Source organism: Acanthochromis polyacanthus, chromosome 13, assembly GCF_021347895.1.
Source record: "Acanthochromis polyacanthus isolate Apoly-LR-REF ecotype Palm Island chromosome 13, KAUST_Apoly_ChrSc, whole genome shotgun sequence".
Taxonomy (NCBI): Eukaryota; Metazoa; Chordata; class Actinopteri; family Pomacentridae; genus Acanthochromis; species Acanthochromis polyacanthus.
The window spans coordinates 4,253,189-4,273,492 of record NC_067125.1 but is presented as its reverse complement, the minus strand read 5'-3'; the positions used below and the strand labels follow the sequence as shown (position 1 = coordinate 4,273,492).

The window sequence follows — 20,304 nt, the reverse complement described above, 5'->3', positions numbered from 1 at the left end:
ATTTTTGTCTTCTCAGTATTTTTTAGTCTCATTTTGGTTATTTTCAGTGTGTTTCAGGTATTTCTTTGTCTCTTGTGTTTATTTTTTGTATCTTTTTTGGTCATTTTTGTCCTATTTTGGTCATTTTTTGTGGTCTTCGGTTATTTTTAGTCTCATTTTGGGTTTTTTGTCTCTTTTGGTTATTTTCAGTTTCTTTCTTGTAATTTTGTTTTAACTGGTCTCTGTTTTGTTTTGTTTTTTTTGCTCATTTTGGTTATTTTTGTATCTGGTTTATTTTTAGCCTGTTTCTGGAAAATATAGTCTCTTTTTAGTTATTTTTTTCTGTTTTTGGTTATTTTTTGTCTGATTTTGGGTTATTTTTAGGTCTCTTTCATGTAATTTTTGTCTCTTTGTTGTCATATTATATTTTTGTTATATAATAATTACATTTTTTAAATTTATGTGAAACAAAAAAAAATCAAGGAATCATTTATTTTTCTTCTAATTTATGGTCAAGTTGTAGAGAAGACATTTCTTCATGTTGCAGTGAAAAATGAGACCAACAGTGAGGAAAATGAGGCAGGAGCCAAAACAAAAATGCCAAACTGGCCAGAAGCTTTAAAGCTTCCTGTAGTTAGATACAACTGTCCCGGAAGTTGAGAATTTTTGAGTTTAATTGTATTGTTTAAGGCACAGTCTAATAATAACATTAGTAATATGAATGTACTACACGTGAAAAACGAAGTTAACACGTGATTAAAGTGTTTTTCTTTGGTAAAGTTTCAATAAATCTATATGAAAGGCTTTTATTTTCTAAATGAAGCGGAAGTTGTGCGTGCTGCCTTCACGGACCTTGACTCGGTTGGAACTTTCAGGTTTCTGTTCCCTCAAACTTCCCTCTGGAGCGTTCAGGAGGGTTATTGTCGGCTAACGGGCAGTTAACGGGCTGCTGTCGGCCTCCGGTGGTCACGCGGTGTAACGGTAGCTCGCTGTGGCCGCGCTGCGCGGAGCTAAAGGCGGACATCCAGGCGGAGTTCACCCGCAGCGGCAGCCGTGCGATGGCCCTGCTGCTGCCAGCCTGAGGTCCGTCAGCATGGGGGACAACGACCAGGTCAACGGCGACCTGAACGCCAACATGAGGTGCCAGAGCACCGGCGACCCGCAGCTGGACAAGGCGGTGCACCAGTGGCTAACCTGGGACCGGGTGAGTGTCTGTTAGTGGGGCAAACTTCAGCCCGGTCTGTGCGAGTTAAACGGAGGCAACATCGCCCAGACTCCCTTTGGAAATAAACCATTTTAACGTGAGACTAAATCCGGACGATAAATTATGAAAACACACGTTTCAGATGAAGATTTTACAGATAAATATGGTTTTCTGAACAAATCGGCCCAATAATTTCTCACTAAAAGCCGCTTTTTTCGTCATTAAACATGAACTTCATGAGCCGCTTACGAGGCCGGCTGGGAGAGAACCGCAGCTCTGGGGATCAGGTCAACATCTAATTTCTTCAAAACAGAATGATACAATTTAAACTCTTTACACCGAATACAGCACAACATGCCATTCAGAAAATATGAACACTTCTGTATTTTAACGTATAGATTTCTGTCAAATACGCAGCTAAACCTTAAATCGACGGATTTTCAGTGGGAGTTTTGAGTGAGGGAGCCGGTCAGTGAGGTTGCGTCGGCCGCAGTGCGGAGCTGCTGGCCGGCTGCTGTCTGGTTCGTGATGCAGATTAGCTCTGGGGGTTATCAGGCGATTACAGAACAGCGTGACTCAGCAGTTTTCCGCATAAAAGGCCCGTGATGCCGCCTGCAGCTTTATTCATGCATCAGATGCTCTGTAGCTGTGAGTTAAAAAAAGGTGTGAAAAAATCTGGAAGATGCTCAGATCACCACAGAACAGGCTGGTCATGAATGCATCTGTTAGTCTGGATACATTTCTCTGGTTTGTCTGCACAACATCAGTAAAGTTTAATCCATTATTTTGAAATTACAGATGTTTAGCTGTGGTCTCAGATGTAAACAAATGAAATAAAACTGATTTAACTGCTAAAAAATGAGGAGTTTCTGTGTTGTTTATGGAGCAGATTATTTAACAGCATGAAGATGACAAAGATGTTCAGATTTTAGCCTGTAAAACAAATTTTATTGCACATATTCTTAGTTATGGTGAACCGCAAGGCTCTCTATTAGGACCTCTGCTTGTTTATTTATTATCTGTACAAGCTTATTTATTATTTCTACCTGCTTATTTATCATTTGTACATACATAAATGTAGGTAAATATCAGTTTCTATGCAGGTGACACCCTCATTATTAGCTCCAACTCTGTTAATCTTAGAGTTTGTAAATACGGAAGACGGATGTTGAGCTGTGGTCTCGGGTACAAACAAATGAAAAATGCTTTTTAAAAAAAGGAGTTTCTATGTTATTTTTAGATAATATTTAGTAACAGCAGAACAAGAGCATGAAGATTAAAATATTCACATTTTATCCTGTAAATATTTTTTTCCCACTTATTGTTACTTATGGTGAACCACAAGGCTCCGTATTAGGACCTCTGCTTGTTTTTTTTGTTATTTGTATCTGCTTATTTATTATTCGTACATGCTTAGTTATTATTTTTATGTCTATTTATTATTTTTTAACCTGCTAAACAAAAGTAAAAATCAGTTTCTATGCAGATGACACCTGCATTCTTAGCTCCAACTCTCAATGTTTGTGAATAAACCAATGTGTAGCCCGCAGTGTTAAAATCTGTCCACATGGTGGCACCGTTGCTCCTAAACTAAAACACAAACAGAGTTTCATTGGATCTAAATAATTAGTTTTCATTCCTGTGTGAAGTTTAGTGAAACTCTGTCGGCCTCCTGACTTTGGTTGTTTAAAGGTCGCGGCTGCCTCAGATGTTATCGACCTCCGCTGTAAATGTCAGCCGCCTGGAAAAGACTCACACATGTTAGAATCTATCTTTATCCTCTGGCAGAGAACACGTATGAACGTCGGTTATCTTGTCTGTAATGGTAGGACCAAGACTTCTTCACCTTTTAAATTAAATAACTTTCAGACTCTTTATTTTTCTAATAATAAATAGATTTAACTGTTTCTACTGACCGTAGTTTTCGTGAGGATCAGTAAAACTCATTCTGAGGCCCTTAAACCTGAAACAAACCCTGATTCTAACCTGATTAAAATTTCTCTTCGGGCTTTTTTGTTTTAATATTTTTCAGATATTTCTACTGAGGTTGTTTGGAAGTATTTAAAAATGATTTCAAGCCATTCAAGACATTTTTCAGACAGTTTGATGAAATTATTTATTTTTTTATTGGTGTTTTATTAACACTGTTTTGATTTTTTTAATTTAAAATCTTTAGATATTTTATATTGGGTTCACATTTTTTATATTCAAAGTTTTGAACATTTTATTAACATTTTGAGACGTTTTGTTGGTAGTTTTCTGATGTTTTGCTATTGTATAACATCAGTTAGAATTTATTAAAATGTTTTTAAATGATTCGGCAAGATTGTTCTAAACTTTGCATCAAAATTTTATTGAATTCTTTGTCCCACATATTTTCTGAAGATTGTCCTAATGAATGTTTATTAAAATGTTTTTATTTCATTAAAATTGTTATTTAATGTACAAATTATTAGACTATTATAGTAGCATTTTGCACATTTTTTTCTCATATTTTATTAAGATTATATTGATTTTTCTGAATATTTAATGACAACTGTTGGACATTTACTTGAGATATATCTGATTTGATTTTAAGACTTTTTAAAAGCATTTAATAAAAGTTGTTTTGAATCTTTCATTCTTACTTTCAGACATTTTATTAGTACTTTTCATTTTATTAAGATTGGTTGGAATTCCTTCTCCAAAATGTAATAATTCGACAATATTGTTCTGAACTTTGCATCAACATCGTATTCAATTCCTTTGACTTTTTCCAAACACTTTATGAATTCTATTTTAATTATTTTAATAATAAATTAATAATAAATTATTGAACAAACATTTTTATTATCACACCCCCCAATGATAAAAATATAATTTAACATTTACTTTAGTTTTTACTTGACAGAAAACTCTGAGAATCGCCGAGTTTTAGAATAAAATGTTTGCAGACTGAAGTCAGGCTTTCTTACCTGCAGGTAGTTTCAGGTGAGAGTTAACCTGCGGCTGATTTTCTCTCCTTCGGTCCAGAACCGCTGGACTCGGGCTCAGCTGGACGCTCTGATGGCTGCAGGTCACCTGGACGAGCTCAGGTCCAGATTCTGCAGCAGGATGAGCTTCGGTACCGCCGGACTCAGAGCGCCGATGGGAGCCGGATTCAACCGGATCAACGACCTCACCGTCATCCAGTCCACACAGGTCAGTTCACACCTGTAACGTCCACATTAGTTAACACACCTGTGCAGGTAAACTGACGTCCTACCTGTTCTGTCTGTCTGCAGGGTTTGTATTCTCACCTGTGCAGGTATTTTCCAGACGTCAGCAGCAGAGGTTTGGTCGTTGGTTTCGACACCAGAGGACAGGAGGAGAGCGGCTGCAGCAGTGAGCGGTAAATAAAACTCAAATAGTTTAGAATATATAATGTAATACATAATGTAATATTTTACTTTTTAAAATAACTTTTCAGACATTCTAGATACGAAATTTCAAACATTATTATTTTGATGTATTTTATTGAAATATTTTTTACATTTTACAAACATTTTTTTAACGTCATTTAGATTTTTCATAACATTTCTACACATATTATTGACATTGTTTTATAAACATTTCAACATTTTCAGATATTTTGTGACCATTAGTTAGATGTTTTTATGAAAACATTTTAGACATCCTCTTATTAACATTTTTTTAATGTGCTGAAGTTTGTTAACATTGTTTTGAATTTTTATTAGTATTTAAAAATTCTATTTTAAAAATGTGGACGTCATATTTACATTCTTTTGAGTTTTTATGAATAAAGCACATTTTATGAACTAGAATTTTTAAATTCTGAACCCTTTGTAGATATTTTATTAACTCTATTTAATTTTCTTAACATTTTTTACACATATTATTGACTTTTTTTTTACAAACATTTCAAATTTTTCAGATGTTTTATGACCATTAATTAGATTTTTTATGAAACCATTTTAGAAATCTTCTTATTAACTTTTTTTTTAAAGATTTTGATACAGTTTTATGGACAGTTTGTTAACATTGTTTTGAATTTTTATTAGTATTTTAAATTTCTATTTTAAAAATGTGGACATCATATTTACATTCTTTTGACTTTTTTTATGAGGAAAGCACATTTTATTAACTATATTTAGAATTTTTAAATCATTTTAAATTTTTTAGCATTGCTGTGAATTATTTCTTGTTTTTTCAAACCTTTTTAACATTGTTTCGAACACTCTGTATTAGCATTTCTTTTTAAATTCTTAACCTTTAGTAGATATTTTAATAGCGTTACTTTGTGTTCTCTAGTTCACTGAGTACTTCAGTTCAGAGTCAAAGAATGTGGATAAATTGAAGCTTTCTGTTGGTTTTTATGGAAACTTGGATGGACAGATGTTACCAAATAATTCCTCGCTCGCTTTTTGTTTCTGTTTCAGTTTGGCAAAGCTGACAGCGGCCGTGATGCTCAGCAGAGAAGTTCCCGTTCATCTTTTCTCCTCGTTTGTCCCGACGCCGTACGTGGTGAGGAAACACTCACAGCTGTTTTTATCAAACCGTTCAATCTCACGGTTGTGTTATTTTTATTTTTAATTATTTGTCTGTTTATAATTTAGACTTAATAATTAGATTCATTTTGTCATGTTTCTAAGTCTGTATGTCTCTATTTAGTGTAAATTTCTCATGTAAACATTTATTAAAACTGTTTGGAATTTTTAAAAACATAAAGATAATTTTTGAATTTATTAAAAAAATTCAATTAATATTATTTTATTTTTCATTAACATTTAAAACATTTTATCTTTTACAATTATAGACGTTTCATCGAGCTTGTTTTGGTGTTCTCATCTTGACTTTAGGACATTTTTCAAACATCATTATATGTAAAATGTTTAACATTTAACTTTTTATTTTTACGAACACTATTTTTAATTTTTATTAATATTTTTTAAAAAATTTTATAAACTTTTTCTGACATTTTATTAAGATTTTTTTGTTTTTTTAATCAATGTTTTTTCAAGACTTCTGGACATTTTTCATACATTTTAAAATATTTCCAACAGCTCTTTCAGACATTTTATTACCAATGTTTTGAGATGTTTCATTAACATTTTCAACAAGGTACCGACATTATTCAGACTTCCTTTTAATTACTGAGGTAAACTTTTGCTGTCCATCATTTCTGGTTTTGATGTCAACGTCATGGAAACACCATCAATTAAAGGAAACACTTTGGAGTTTACTATCAAACTATTACATTTATGAGTAAAATTTACAATTTTCTTTGCACTTTTTTTGTTTTACAATAGTAGTAACTTTTAATTTCGTATATTTGAAGCTTAAAAGCTGCATTTGTCTGAAATGAGCTTTTTAAAATGAAACAAACTGTACACGTCTATGTGCACACAGCAGGGGGCGCTGGTGCACTGATTATTTTGCTTTTTCCAGCCTTACGCTGTGAAGAAGCTGGGAGCAGCAGCCGGAGTGATGATCACTGCTTCTCATAATCCTAAAGAAGACAACGGATACAAGGTGAGTCTTAATCAAGCGCAGAACTTCAAATACCGAGTTTTCTGTTAAAAACCAGAACACAGCCGAACCTCTCCTCCTTCTGCAGGTGTACTGGTCGAACGGCGCTCAGATCGCCTCACCTCATGACAAGGAGATTCTTCGCAGCATCGAGGAGGAGCTGGAGCCCTGGAGCGCCTCCTGCTGGGACCAGGATCTGGTGGACCACAGCTCCCTGAGGACCGACCCCCTGACCCAGATCAACAGCTGCTACATGGACGAACTCTCCTCCCTCTGCTTCCACAGGTATTCACAGATACTCTTCCTGCTGCCTCTAACCTGTTTACCTCGGAGGTCAAGGTTCCATCTAGAGCTGAACCTGGACCAGACCAAGTCCCCTCAGGAAGGAGATGCCTCTACTGATGGCGGCTCAGGACAGTGAGGAACCTGAGAATGATCTTCTGCTTCTTCCTGAACATGACAGCAGTAGGTTTTGTCGATTCAACCTGGACAACATCAGAGGGATTCGGTCTTTTCTGTCTCAGGTGCTCATCCAGGTGTTTTTCGTCCAAGTTGTCAACAACTGGAACTTGCTCCTTGCTGGAGTTCATGCATCTATGACCAGGTCTTTACCTCTGAAGCTTGTCCAGGGACATATGGAGATAGTCCTGTTACCTCTGTAGTTAGTTACTGGAAATTCTAGACCAGTTCCTCTACTTACTAAGGTGGTCCCTTTACCCCTGGAGCCAGTTCCCTTACCTCTGAATCTAGTCGAACATCTGGAGTTGGTTTAGGGACCTATGAAAGTAGTCCCTTTACTTATGGTGTCAGTTCCTTTACCTCGGAATCTAGACACCCGCCTCCAAGGCTGGTCAAGCGACCTCTGCAACCAGTTCCCTACCTCTGGATGTAGTCCTGTTACCAGTAGATCTGGTCCAGGGACCTCTGGAGACAGGTTTTCTGTCCTTGAAACTAGTTCCCCTACATCTAGAACTGGACTAGGGACCTATGAAGATGGTCCCTTTACCTCAGTTGCTTGATCCTGGACATTAGGAGGAAGTTCCTCTACCTATGAAACTGATCAGGAGAACTCTACAGCCGGTTCCTCCACGTTTGAATCAAGTCCTGTTACATTTCGAGCTGGTCCAGGGTCCTATGATGCCACTCTCTTTAGGACTGCTGCTGGTTCCTGGATCTATGAAGTCAGTTCCTCTAACTTTGATTCTATATACCTAGCTCTGGATTTGTCTCTGGGATCTGTGATGTCAGTTCCTCCATTTGTGAATCTAGTTAACAAACCTCTGAGGCCCAGGGTCCTCTAGAGCCAGAGAAGTTCTTCTACCCCTGAAATAAGGCCCTACCTCTGGACATGGTCCGAGAGCCCATGGAGTTAGTCCCTACACCCCTGCAACTGTTCCTATATCTTTGGATCCAGGTCCTCTACCTCTAAGTATAGTTCCTCCACCTACAGGGCCCATTCAGGGACATCTGCAGTCAGTTCCTCTGACTGTGAATCTAGTACCCTACATCAGGAGCTGGTCCAGGGACAAATACAGCCAGTCCCTTTGCCTCTGGAGTTAGTTCCTCTACTTCTGCAATGGGTTCCTGAACTACTGGAGCTAGTTTACCTAATCTAGTCTATGTTTTAGAGCTGATCCAGAGCTGTCAAGAGTTTGTCCTTTTACTCTTGGAACTGCTGCCTGCCTCATCTTTGGTGTTGTCTTCTGAATGCGGTCGTTGTACGTAACTGAGCTGAAGTACCTCAGAAAAAAAATATGAACATTGATGACATCTGATGTGTCTCCAGGGAACTGAACAGCAGCTGTCCGTTGAAGTTTGTCCACTCGTCCTTCCATGGCGTCGGACACGTCTTCGTCCAGGAGGCCTTCCAGGTGTTTGGCTTCGTTCCTCCCATCCCCGTCCCCGAGCAGAAAGATCCTGACCCCAACTTCTCCTCCGTACGCTGCCCAAACCCCGAGGAGGGAGAGTCCGTCCTGGTAGGACAGATCCTGAATTTATTTCAGAAGCTAAGTATTTCATTTTCTCTCTAAGTAATCACAAGTATTTCTTTCTCCTGGTTTCTAGGAGCTTTCTCTTCTTCTGGCAGAGAAGGAGAACGCTCGGATTGTTCTGGCGACGGATCCTGATGCCGACCGTCTGGCCGTGGCAGAGAAGTCTGACGGGTACCGACCGTTTGCTCAAAGACTTCAGAGTAGTGAGAGCTGAAACGTAAACTAAAACACTACAGGTGTGGTTTACCTGCAGACGTACTGAAGGTGCCATTTACTGGTGTTGTAGTTCACCTGGATTTACTTGTGATTCAGGCAGATCTAATGGTGTTGAAGAGGCAGTTTACCTGTATCTGTTTCTGCTGCAGGTGTAGTTTACCTGTAACTACCTGTATTATAGGCATTTTTATGTGTCTGCCTTTGATGGAACCTGTACCTGTCTCTGTTAAATATGTAGTTTACCTATTTTAAATGTGTCACAGGTGTATCTACCCACAGCTGCAGGTGTAGTTTACCTGGATGTGTACTGCAAGTGTAGTTTTCTTGTATCTAACTGTGCTCCAGGTGTAGTTTACCCTCATCTACCTGTGTGGAAGACCTATTTACCTGTTTCTGTGTTGCAGGTCTGGTGTACCTGTATTTCCCTTTATTGCAGTATTTCCCTGTATTCCAGGTGTCCTTCACATGTATCTGTGTTGCAGGGGTACTTACCTGTGTCTGCCTGTGTTGCAGGTGTGGTTGGAAGGTGTTCACAGGAAACGAGCTGGCAGCACTGCTGGGCTGGTGGATGTTCTTTAACTGGAAGGAGAGTCATCACGAGCCGGCGGACACTCAGAACGTTTACATGTTGGCGACCACCGTCTCCTCCAAGATCCTTCAGGCCTTCGCTCGGATCGAGGGCTTCCACTTCGAGGTGCGATGGCCACATCTAGAAACAACACCTGCAGTTATTAGCGAACACGACGCTAATCTGACTGCATTTCTGTGTTTTCTGTCAAAGTGTAAGTGGTGAAATGGGTCGATGTCTCTTTGTGTCCACAGGAAACTTTCCCTGGGTTTAATGGATCGGGAACAAATCCACGAACTCTCCAAAACAGGACACAGGTCATATTTGCATTTGAGGAGTCAATTGGTAAAAAGTTCATGATTTTACTGCTCAGATTTGTGCAAACACTCAACTACTTCAGCCGAGTAAGTCGGGCCTCTCTTGTGTTGTTTTCTTCAGGTTTTCTTTGCGGCAACATGTTCCAGGAAAAGACGGCGTCAGCTCAGCGGTGGTCGTGGCTGAAGATGGCGCTTACTCCACAAGAAAACCTGACGCTGAACCAACGCTGACAATATCTACCAGACGTAGTGATTCTACTGCTCCACATCTTCAAAGGGCCATGATGGGTGATACTTAAATTCACTGTTTACAATATTCATCAGACAGAGAGCTCAAAAATAAGTTATTTAGATATAAGTTTACATAAACAGAGGAGACGGCTCACTTTACTGTGTAGTGGACCTAATTAAATCCAGTTTTAAATGGATGAAACTGCATTTTTACCATCCTCATACTGGGGGTCCTCGGTTTACGACGTATGCCGGTTCATCGTTACGTCTGAACTGGTTATGTGGAACTAGTATGAGTCGAGCGGATGATACGTCGTACGCAGCGCTATTAAGACGGCTTTGTTTAAATTCTTCCGGTTGTACGCCATCTTGGACTGTGCTACATTCTAACTTCTGCCCGTCATTATGGCTCCCAGCATAATCAGACTCCTCTGATGGATTCGACTTACGTCAGGTTGTAGAACAGAACTCTGCCGTAAGTCGAGACCTCCTGTACCCAAAATGACCCACACTGACAAAGTGAAAACATTATTAGGAACTTTTGCAAATGTCAAATCTAAATTTGTGTCACAAAATATCGACTTTATTAAATCTGAACACAAGAAAGTGAGTGTTCTTCTGCACTCGTAAATGTTTGAAACAAATGAATGAATTTGTGACTTTACAAAACGTAACAAAGTTTTTCTTCACTGCATTTGTTTTAATTTTAATATATGAAGTCTTTATATATTGTTAAGATATTAAGATATTGGATTAAAATCAAACAACAGAATTGTTTTGGAGGTTTACAAAGCTTCTCCAGCAGAGGGCAGCAAACATTAAGAGTTTTGGTATCTGCCACCGGACTCACACAGTTATTGTTTTAGTTGTATTACATTTGAACAAAGTTTCTGTTCAGTTCTGGTTCTTGAAAGTAGATATTCCCACATAAGAATCAACTGTTGTGTTTGCTCGTTTGTAAAAAGGCCTCAGGTGGAATTTATCTGTAATTTAATTAACAATAAGACTAAAGACAATCAAGTCAACTTATTTAATTACGCTCGTCTGGATGCAGTCTTTCTACTGAAAACATTCTGGAACTAAAACATAAAAAGTAAAACTGAACTTAATTCCATCCTTGTGTGTGTGTCTAATAAAGTCTCTTCAGGACTTATTCTTAAATAAATTACATAACATAACCTATTTCGCAAAGGTGAACATTTTGTCATTTTGGAGTTATGAAGTGTTTTGTACGGTGGCCGACAGGGCAAACACGCTGCAAACCGCAAAAGTGCTGCAACACAGAAATGATCCCAAACCAAAAACTCACAACACATGAAACACATGCAAGAAAAATGCCGCAAGAGAAACATGCGCAATACAGAACGACGCAGAAGCAAGACTTGCAAAATCACAAAACAGATGCAAATGAAAAATGCTGCAAATATGATAAAAACCACACAAACCCCAGAACAGCGCAAGAGAAAAACGCTGCAAATTCAATCCACAAACGGAGTGCGCTGCTCTTCGATAATATTGTATAAAAATATATTTGTATAAAGATGCAGCAAGTAATGATGCTACAACTAAATGAAAACGTCCTTTTACACTAAAATATCAGAACTTTCACTTCTTCTTTCTTCTGCTTTCCTTCTTCCGTCTCTTCATGTCTGGTGCACTTCCGTTGTGGATTGAATTTGCAGCGTTTTTCTCTTGCGCTTGTTCTGGGGTTTGTGTGTGTTTTTATATATTTGCAACACTTTTCATTTGCATCTGTTTGTGATTTTGCAAGTCTGCTTCTGCGCGTTTCTGTGATTGCAGCATGTTTCTCTTGCAGCATTTTTTTCTCTTGCAGTATTTTTTTTCTCTTGCAGCTTTTTTTTCTTGCATGTGTTTCATGCGTTTGTGAGTTTCTGGTTTTGGATCATTTCTGTGTTTGCAGCGTGTTTGCCCCTGTCGGCCACCGTAGTAATTCTTATTTTGTGTTGGTGATTTGACCTAAATTAGCTTCAATGAGTTAATCCATGTCATTTCAGATCTGTTTATTTACTTGTGGTCCCAAAACTAAGTTCAGTAAAAAAAATTTGCAGAATTTTCAGTATTTTCACCCTCTGTTTGTTACTTCTGTCTCCAGGTACGGTTACCACGTCTCATAAACCTCCTACGTCGTCTGCAACGACCTCCGACCATCCAGAAATCTTCAGTCGCATCAGAAACTTTGATGGTGACGGTTCTTACCCAAAGACGTGCGGCGGCGTCCAGATTGTCCACGTTAGAGACGTTACTACGGGATTACGACAGCAGCCGAGCCGACCTCAGATCTGTGAGAGCAGAAACAGCATCAGCGACACAACACACATTTACTCAAAGCTGATTCAACAACAGAGAAAATCTAACGTCAACTGTACATGTACAAAAGTGAATTCTGTTTAAGTAAAGAGATAAAAGTCTGAATCAGATCAGTGTTGGCTGAACCTTCAGTGCTGTTGGTAGGTAACTCTCCTTTAACTGTTTTATACTGGTTAGAGTTCGGATGCTTTAAGGACATGTTGTAGAGTGGTTCTGGATGTTGTTCCCAAACTGGTTCAGGTAGTTTTGGTTTGGATCTTGGCCTGCGTTTTGGACATGTTTAGACGTAGTACTGGAGGTTTACGTTTTTAGGCTGGTTTTGCACTGAATCTGGACGTGGTTTTGACGTTGTGGGACAGTTTTGAGATTAGTTCTGGACTTCCAAAGTTAGACGTGTTTGGAATGTTTTAGACTGGTTCAGGTTGTTTGGAACACTTTAGAAGCGTTTCTTGTTGGTTTTGGACTGTCTTGGACTTGCTTCGGAGCATGTGGGGATTGTTTTGGACCCAGTATTTGGGCATGTTTTGGGGTGGCTTTGGACTGAGTTTTAGACCAGTTTTTACTTGTCACATGCTGGTTTGGACTGGTTTTGGATCTGGTTTAGACTGGATTTTCAAATTGTTTGGCATGTTTTAGGTTGGTTTTGGACTAATATTTTTACTTGGTTTTTAAGGAGGTTTAAACTAAGTTTGCTTTAGACTGTTGTGGCTTAGTTTAGACTGGCTTGGTCTGGAACTGGACTAGATTTAGGCATGTTTCAGGATAGTTTGAGATTAGTTTGGACCTCCAAAGTTAAACATGTTTTAGATTCTCTCTGAACGTAGTTATTGGGACGTTATATAGAATGGGTTTGGGGGTGCTGGGGTATTTTGGATCTGGTTTTAGGCGTGTTTTAGGGGTAGTTTTTGGTTTGGATCTGGACTATTATTTTTGATATGTTTTAGAGGTAGTTCTGGAGATTTTAGACTGGTTTTGAGGCTGGTTTTGCCACTGATTCTGAACTAGGATTTTGGATAGTTTGAGAGTTGTTCTCGACTTTCAAAGTTAGATGTGTGTTTGGAATGTTTTTAGACTGGTTCAGAGTTTGTTTTGGACCAGTTTTAGGCTGGTTTTGGACCTATTATAGGCTCATTTTGGTTTTGGGCCAGTTTAGAAGTGTTTCGTGCTGGTTTTGGACTGCCTTGGACTTGGTTGTGGATCATTTTGAATTGTTTTGAATGTAATATTCGGACATGTTGTGGGGTGCTCTGGACTGTTTAGATCAGTTTTTTACTTGTTTAGATCAGTTTTTACTTGGTTTTAGATCAGTTTTTTACTTGTGTTTTAGATCAGTTTTTTACTTGTGTTTTAGATCAGTTTTTTACTTGGTTTTGATCAGTTTTTACTTGGTTTTAGATCAGTTTTTACTTGGTTTTAGATCAGTTTTTTACTTGGTTTTAGATCAGTTTTTTACTTTGGTTTTAGATTCAGTTTTTTTACTTGGTTTTAGATCAGTTTTTTACTTGGTTTTAGATCAGTTTTTTACTTGGTTTTAGATCAGTTTTTTACTTGTGTTTAGATCAGTTTTTACTTGTGTTTAGATCAGTTTTTTACTTGGTTTTAGATCAGTTTTTACTTGTTTTAGATCAGTTTTTTACTTGGTTTTAGATCAGTTTTTTACTTGGTTTTAGATCAGTTTTTTACTTGTGTTTTAGATCAGTTTTTTACTTGGTTTTAGATCAGTTTTTACTTGGTTTTAGATCAGTTTTTACTTGTGTTTTAGATCAGTTTTACTTGGTTTTAGATCGTTTTTTACTGGTTTAGATCAGTTTTTTACTTGTTTTTTACTTGTGTTTTAGATCAGTTTTTTACTTGGTTTTAGATCAGTTTTTTACTTGTGTTTTAGATCAGTTTTTTACTTGGTTTTAGATCAGTTTTTTACTTGTGTTTTAGATCAGTTTTTTACTTGGTTTTAGATCAGTTTTTTACTTGTTTTAGATCAGTTTTTTACTTGTTTTAGATCAGTTTTTTACTTGGTTTTAGATCAGTTTTTTACTTGGTTTTAGATCAGTTTTTTACTTGTGTTTTAGATCAGTTTTTTACTTGGTTTTAGATCAGTTTTTTACTTGTGTTTTAGATCAGTTTTTTACTTGGTTTTAGATCAGTTTTTTACTTGTGTTTTAGATCAGTTTTTTACTTGGTTTTAGATCAGTTTTTTACTTGTTTTAGATCAGTTTTTTACTTGGTTTTAGATCATTTTTACTTGGTTTTAGATCAGTTTTTTACTTGTTTTAGATCAGTTTTTTACTTGTTTTAGATCAGTTTTTTACTTGGTTTTAGATCAGTTTTTTACTTGGTTTTAGATCAGTTTTTTACTTGTGTTTTAGATCAGTTTTTTACTTGGTTTTAGATCAGTTTTTTACTTGGTTTTAGATCAGTTTTTTACTTGTGTTTTAGATCAGTTTTTTACTTGGTTTTAGATCAGTTTTTTACTTGGTTTTAGATCAGTTTTTTACTTGGTTTTAGATCAGTTTTTTACTTGGTTTGATCTTTAGATCAGTTTTTTACTTGTGTTTTAGATCAGTTTTTTACTTGGTTTTAGATCAGTTTTTTACTTGTGTTTTAGATCAGTTTTTACTTGGTTTTAGATCAGTTTTTTTACTTGTGTTTAGATCAGTTTTTTACTTGGTTTTTAGATCAGTTTTTTACTTGTGTTTAGATCAGTTTTTACTTGGGTTTTTAGATTCAGGTTTTACTGTGTTTTAGATCAGTTTTTTTACTTGTGTTTTAGATCAGTTTTTACTCGGTTTTGGTGTTAGGCTGGCTTGCATTGATTCTGACTTGGTTTAGATCTACTATAGGCTGTTCTTACTTTAGGACTGGTTTTGGGACCAGTTTTAGATGGTATTGGCTGGTGTTGAATGTCGTACTTGGAGATGTTTGGGCTGGTTTTTGGGCTGCTTTGGACCGTGTGTTTGGGACCATTTTCTTGTCACAGCTGGTTAGACTGCAGGTTTAAGCCAAAGTTTGTTTTAGACTGTTTGTCTGGTTCTGAGCAAGGTTTTCTCCTAGATTTTAAATTGTCTGGACTGTTTTTGACTGGGTTTGGAGTGTGTTTTGGAGTTAGTTTTAGACAGGTCTTAGAGCTGGTTCTGGACTAGTTTCTTTCACTTGGTTTTAAGTTGATTTTGGATAATTGTTCAGCTGGTATCTGTAGTTTGAGACCTTCTGAACAGGTGTGTTTACCTGTGCAGGTTCTTCCCGTGTTGAGGAGCAGTCAGATGATCACCTTCACTCTGCAGAACGGCGTCGTGGCGACGCTAAGGACAAGCGGCACCGAACCAAAGATTAAATACTACACCGAGTTCTGCGCCGCGCCGGGGAAAAGGTCAGCTGACCCGCTTGTTGTATTAGTATATTATGACCTCATATGTGTGTGACATCATGGCATGTGGGCGTGGCCTCGCTGACATCATCTCTCTCTGCTGCAGTGAGGTCTGTCGGCTGGAGGAGGAGCTTCGGAATATCACGGCCGCTCTGCTGGACGAGTTCCTGGAACCCGAGAAGAACAACCTGATTCGCCGCCTCGTATAAGCCCCGCCTCCTCGTACCTGCTTCCTGTCAGTCACATCACATCCTGTCGTGTCTGTAGACGAATTAGAGCAGCCACTTCACTCCGGAGTCAGACTGAAGAACTGGTCCATTTAAAGATCATCAGTAGATTCAGTGGTCAGATTCAGTCTGAGCTTCCTGAATATTCGCCACCGCGCAGCAGAGCATGATGGGAAAACTGTGACGTCCGACCAAAGAGTGAATCTTCAGTTTCAGGGAGCGTTCAAGAAGAAATGAACTAAATGAACGGCTGGAATTACAAAAGACTTCAGATAAACTAGTTTATATGGAATTATATGGAAGTCCATTAACGACAAAAAAACAGGCACAAAACAAATCAAAGTGTTTCAGTATGGCAGCCTGATGGTGTCAAAATAACACCAAAAAAAAAGGGAAAAAGCTTTTAATTTCTTCTAAAACTGCAAACCAAATTATTCTATTTCCTTTCTTTATCTTAAGTTTTTTAAAAAAGAAAATACAAACAAAAAGCAGCAACACTCAGCTAATTATTGATTAGCTGGTTGACAGAAAAATGAATGCGCAAACGTTTTAAGAATGTAGTTATTTTTAAAGAATAAAATGCTGGTTTGAGGTGGTTCTTTTGTTACAAACTGCTGTAAATTTAATCGACAACACCTCAGATTTAATGTTTGACTTTTTCTGATGTTTATAAAAGATAAATTAATAATTAGTTGAAGCCCTAAAGAAATCACGTCAAAAAAGTCTACGAAATACGACGAAATTATTCTGTTTTTACAAGCTTTGGTTTAAACACAAAATACACTTCATCAAAACGCTGGTTTGTAGCGAAGAAAAATGTTTTGCTGCAACGATGTCGATTGTTTTGTGGCAACACAGTAAATAATTTGGTTTGTAGTCACAGAAATAAACTAAAAATCCAAAAAGATCAGAATCAGAAGCTGTGTCTACAGACTAAAACTAAATAAAGGTAAAAAAAGAATTGTCGCGCGTGTTAAAGTGAACATTGGCTCTCAAAAAGCGTTTTCACTTCCTCAAGAATCCTCAGTAGCAAAAGAAGACGTTGATTTAAACTATTCACGTTCTTTTCCTTCATTAAACACTAAAAAAATTAAATAAAACAAGTGAAGACGCATCAGTGAAACACGTGTTTTATCCAGTTTGAAATCACTAAAACGTTAAGCATTCTGTTTTCACATTAAACTGAGAATTAGGTGGATTGTCTGAATGGAGCTCTCTGATTGGATGATTCTTACAGCAGTGCACTCTGGGACTTGTAGTTCTCCTGAAGTTATTAATGGACTGCTGAAACAGTTTGTGTTGATCATCTCAGGTAGGAATATTTTCTGGTTAAATACATAAAAACGATCAAATTAGAGCTGAAAACAGAAAACAAATAATAAATATTTGTTTCAAGGGTTTTTTCAAGCAAGAATCCTGAATAATTTCTGTTTGTCGTTTCTGAAATGATGGTGAAGCGAATCCCTGTGGATTTTGGTCATTTTTTGACCAAATATTTGTTTAATTTAAACCAGAACCGATTAATTGGTAACAAAATCAGCCCTGAGTTTGCAAGCTAGAAATCGTATAATCTTGCCCTCACTGGCTGTTTCAATAATTAGAAAAAAAACTTTTGCATTTCTCAAATGGGACAGTTTTCTTTTATTATCTTAATCTAAATTTAACATTTTAGGTTTTTGAGTGCTGTTTGGACTAATTCAGAACATCTTCTGACGTTTATGGACCACACAATCATTGAGAAAACTTTTTCAGAGATTTGCTTCAAAGCAGAAATGCTGAATAATTTATTTTTACAGCTTTTTATGCAACATGTTTTTTTTGTGGTCCTTTGTCATAGAAAAGTGTTTTTTTGTGGACAAACAATTGTCAAACTAAAATACAATAGCTTAACTTTAAAGTTTACGAGTTAGTTGCTGTTATAAATCGCTTCTTTCAGGCTTCAGTTGTTTTCACACAAAACCCGCCGGCGGGTTTGCAAGGCAAGTTATCTTTAAAAAAAAAAAATCACAAAAATTACAGAATTTATCAGAAAGAATTGTTCGGTTTGATGGTCCCTGAACTATAGATTTGAGACGTGTCGTTTTGTTGGAAGAAATGCGACATTTCATCAAATTCTCATTTAAAAATTTATCAAAAATAAACTGTTTATTTAAACCAGATTCTGTAAAATCCAAATTATTCTGCAGTCCTCAGAGAAACGGTGAAGCGATCAGTAACTCAGCTCCGACCGACGGTCATGTGACAAAAATTCAGGGATATTTCAGCTGAACTGCAGGCTGTGTAGTTTTTATAATTATCTATCGTATGTAGTAGCACCAACACCTGTGGACTAAATATTATAGATGAATGTTCTTCCTGTTGATTCTAGTTTTGTTTTCATTTCTGTAAAATAGATATTCAAAGAAATTCCTGGTGTTTCCAAGGAGGTGCAGGACTTTGAAAAATGTCTCAGACCTGCTGGGAGTGAATCAGATTCTGTCGCTTCTGTCATTGCTGGACTTCCGTACGTGGAGGAAAACGTCCCTTTAACCAAACGGAGTTCATGACCGTTTCTTTCTTTGTGTTTTGATGTTCAGACGAATGCTGCATGAAAGTTATTTATTTTTCTACTCGGAGAGCTGAGAGAAGTCTGTGGAGGAGGAGCTGCTGTTTCTGGTGTCTCATGTTGTTGTTGTTAAAGAATCACCTGACTCCATGCATTTCCTTAAAGAAGCATTTTTTTTTTTGCCTTTGGTTTGGTTTTGTGAGCAGACGACAGAGTGAGACCTCCGTCTGTGAAGTTTCAGTGTTAAAAATACAAACTGCTGATGATGTGGTTCTTCAAAGATGTGAAATAAAACAGAAGAAAACTTGAGAATGTCTCGATCTGTTTCACTTTCAGCTGAATAAATCTACAAACATGAATAAACACAGCACCAGTTAAGAGTTTGGCCTCGACACTGCCAAAATAAAAGCAGAAAAATTTTCAAAAAGGCTGACCAGAGACTAAAAAAAGCACGCTGACTGTTAAACACACCACCCCATGGTCTCCTGCTGTTAGACTGTCAATGAAGTCATTGCATTTTAGTGTTTTATGGTTTGTTATTTTTATTGTGTAGCACTTTTGTTGTGAAATGAATGAGGTTTATAAATAAAGTATTCTAGTGTGTGTTGTGTCTGCAGTAAAGCAGCAGCAGCGTCCTCTGCAGGTGGTCCAGATAAAAGCTCACAGCACCTGGTAGTCCCAAAAGGTCTCCCATCCAAGTACTAACCAGGCCCAACCCTGCTTAACTTCCAAAATCAGGCGAGCTCACCAAACTTGATATTGCTACATGCTAACTGCTAATTACTGAAATATTTCATTACTTCAGCCAAACTCACCACAGACAGAGACTATACAAACAGCCTTCATCCAAGGTGCATGTACTAATTGCTAACTGCTAATGCTATCTTAAAAGAAAAAACCCAGACCACGACCTGACAACACAAACTTACCCGAAATGGCCGCATGGTCCCAGAGAGGCTCTAACAAGCCACACCCCCACCTGATCTAGACTTCCTCTTCCTGGATCTCTGCCTATTGGGAGAGGCAAAAGAAGGCGGGGAAAGCAGAGTCTACTCCCTCACCGCCTCTATTTCACCTCCCAGCTATGAGTATTTCTCCTGATCCATCTCCACTGACTAGATCTAGCATCCTCATCTGCCATGTCCAGGCCCGGGGTGGCTAATCGGAAGGACCGGGATAGGACTGTCAATTTTGGATATGCTATAGATGAAGTACTTTCAGTAACTTTGGTACACTTGAAAATACAAAATACATCTCAGAAATATGAATTTTGAAGATGTTCTTGTTTCTTAAAGAGTGTGTCTCTATGTGCCAGCCTCCCATGTGCTCCAGCAGGTCGTAACATTTTATGGCTGTTATCTGATCCTGGAGGCAGGCAGAGAGATCTCCTGAGGGGGAAGGGGTTTTAGAGCAAGAATAAGGTGATTCAAGGTTCCAGACCCGGTTAGAGGGACAACAAGGTTCCAGACCCGGTTAGAGGGACAACAAGGATCTAGACCCGGTTAGAGGGACAACAAGGTTCTAGACCCGGTTAGAGGGAGAAGAAGGATCCACACCCGGTTAGAGGGACAACAAGGTTCTAGACCTGGTTAGAGGAACAACAAGGTTCTAGACCCGGTTAGAGGGACAACAAGGTTCCAGACCCGGTTAGAGGGACAACAAGGATCTAGACCCGGTTAGAGGGACAACAAGGTTCTAGACCCGGTTAGAGGGACAACAAGGTTCCAGACCCGGTTAGAGGGACAACAAGGTTCCAGACCCGGTTAGAGGGACAACAAGGATCTAGACCCGGTTAGAGGGACAACAAGGTTCTAGACCCGGTTAGA

At 38.0% G+C, this 20,304-nt stretch overlaps 1 protein-coding gene across 1 annotated transcript; it reads left to right on the top strand.

Moving 5' to 3' along the window:
• Window positions 1-810: 810 nt before the first annotated feature.
• pgm2l1 (phosphoglucomutase 2-like 1) lies at window positions 811-18,790 on the top strand. Its single transcript, XM_051957948.1, is given in 17 exon segments — window positions 811-1,183; window positions 4,196-4,363; window positions 4,447-4,553; window positions 5,602-5,686; window positions 6,611-6,694; window positions 6,780-6,976; window positions 8,478-8,667; window positions 8,756-8,853; window positions 9,412-9,592; window positions 9,721-9,811; window positions 9,905-9,922; window positions 9,925-9,980; window positions 12,063-12,172; window positions 12,174-12,285; window positions 12,287-12,316; window positions 15,576-15,709; window positions 15,813-18,790. Coding segments are annotated over 17 exon segments (1,875 nt in total). The 5' UTR covers window positions 811-1,072; the 3' UTR covers window positions 15,916-18,790.
• The last annotated feature ends 1,514 nt before the right edge of the window (window positions 18,791-20,304 follow it).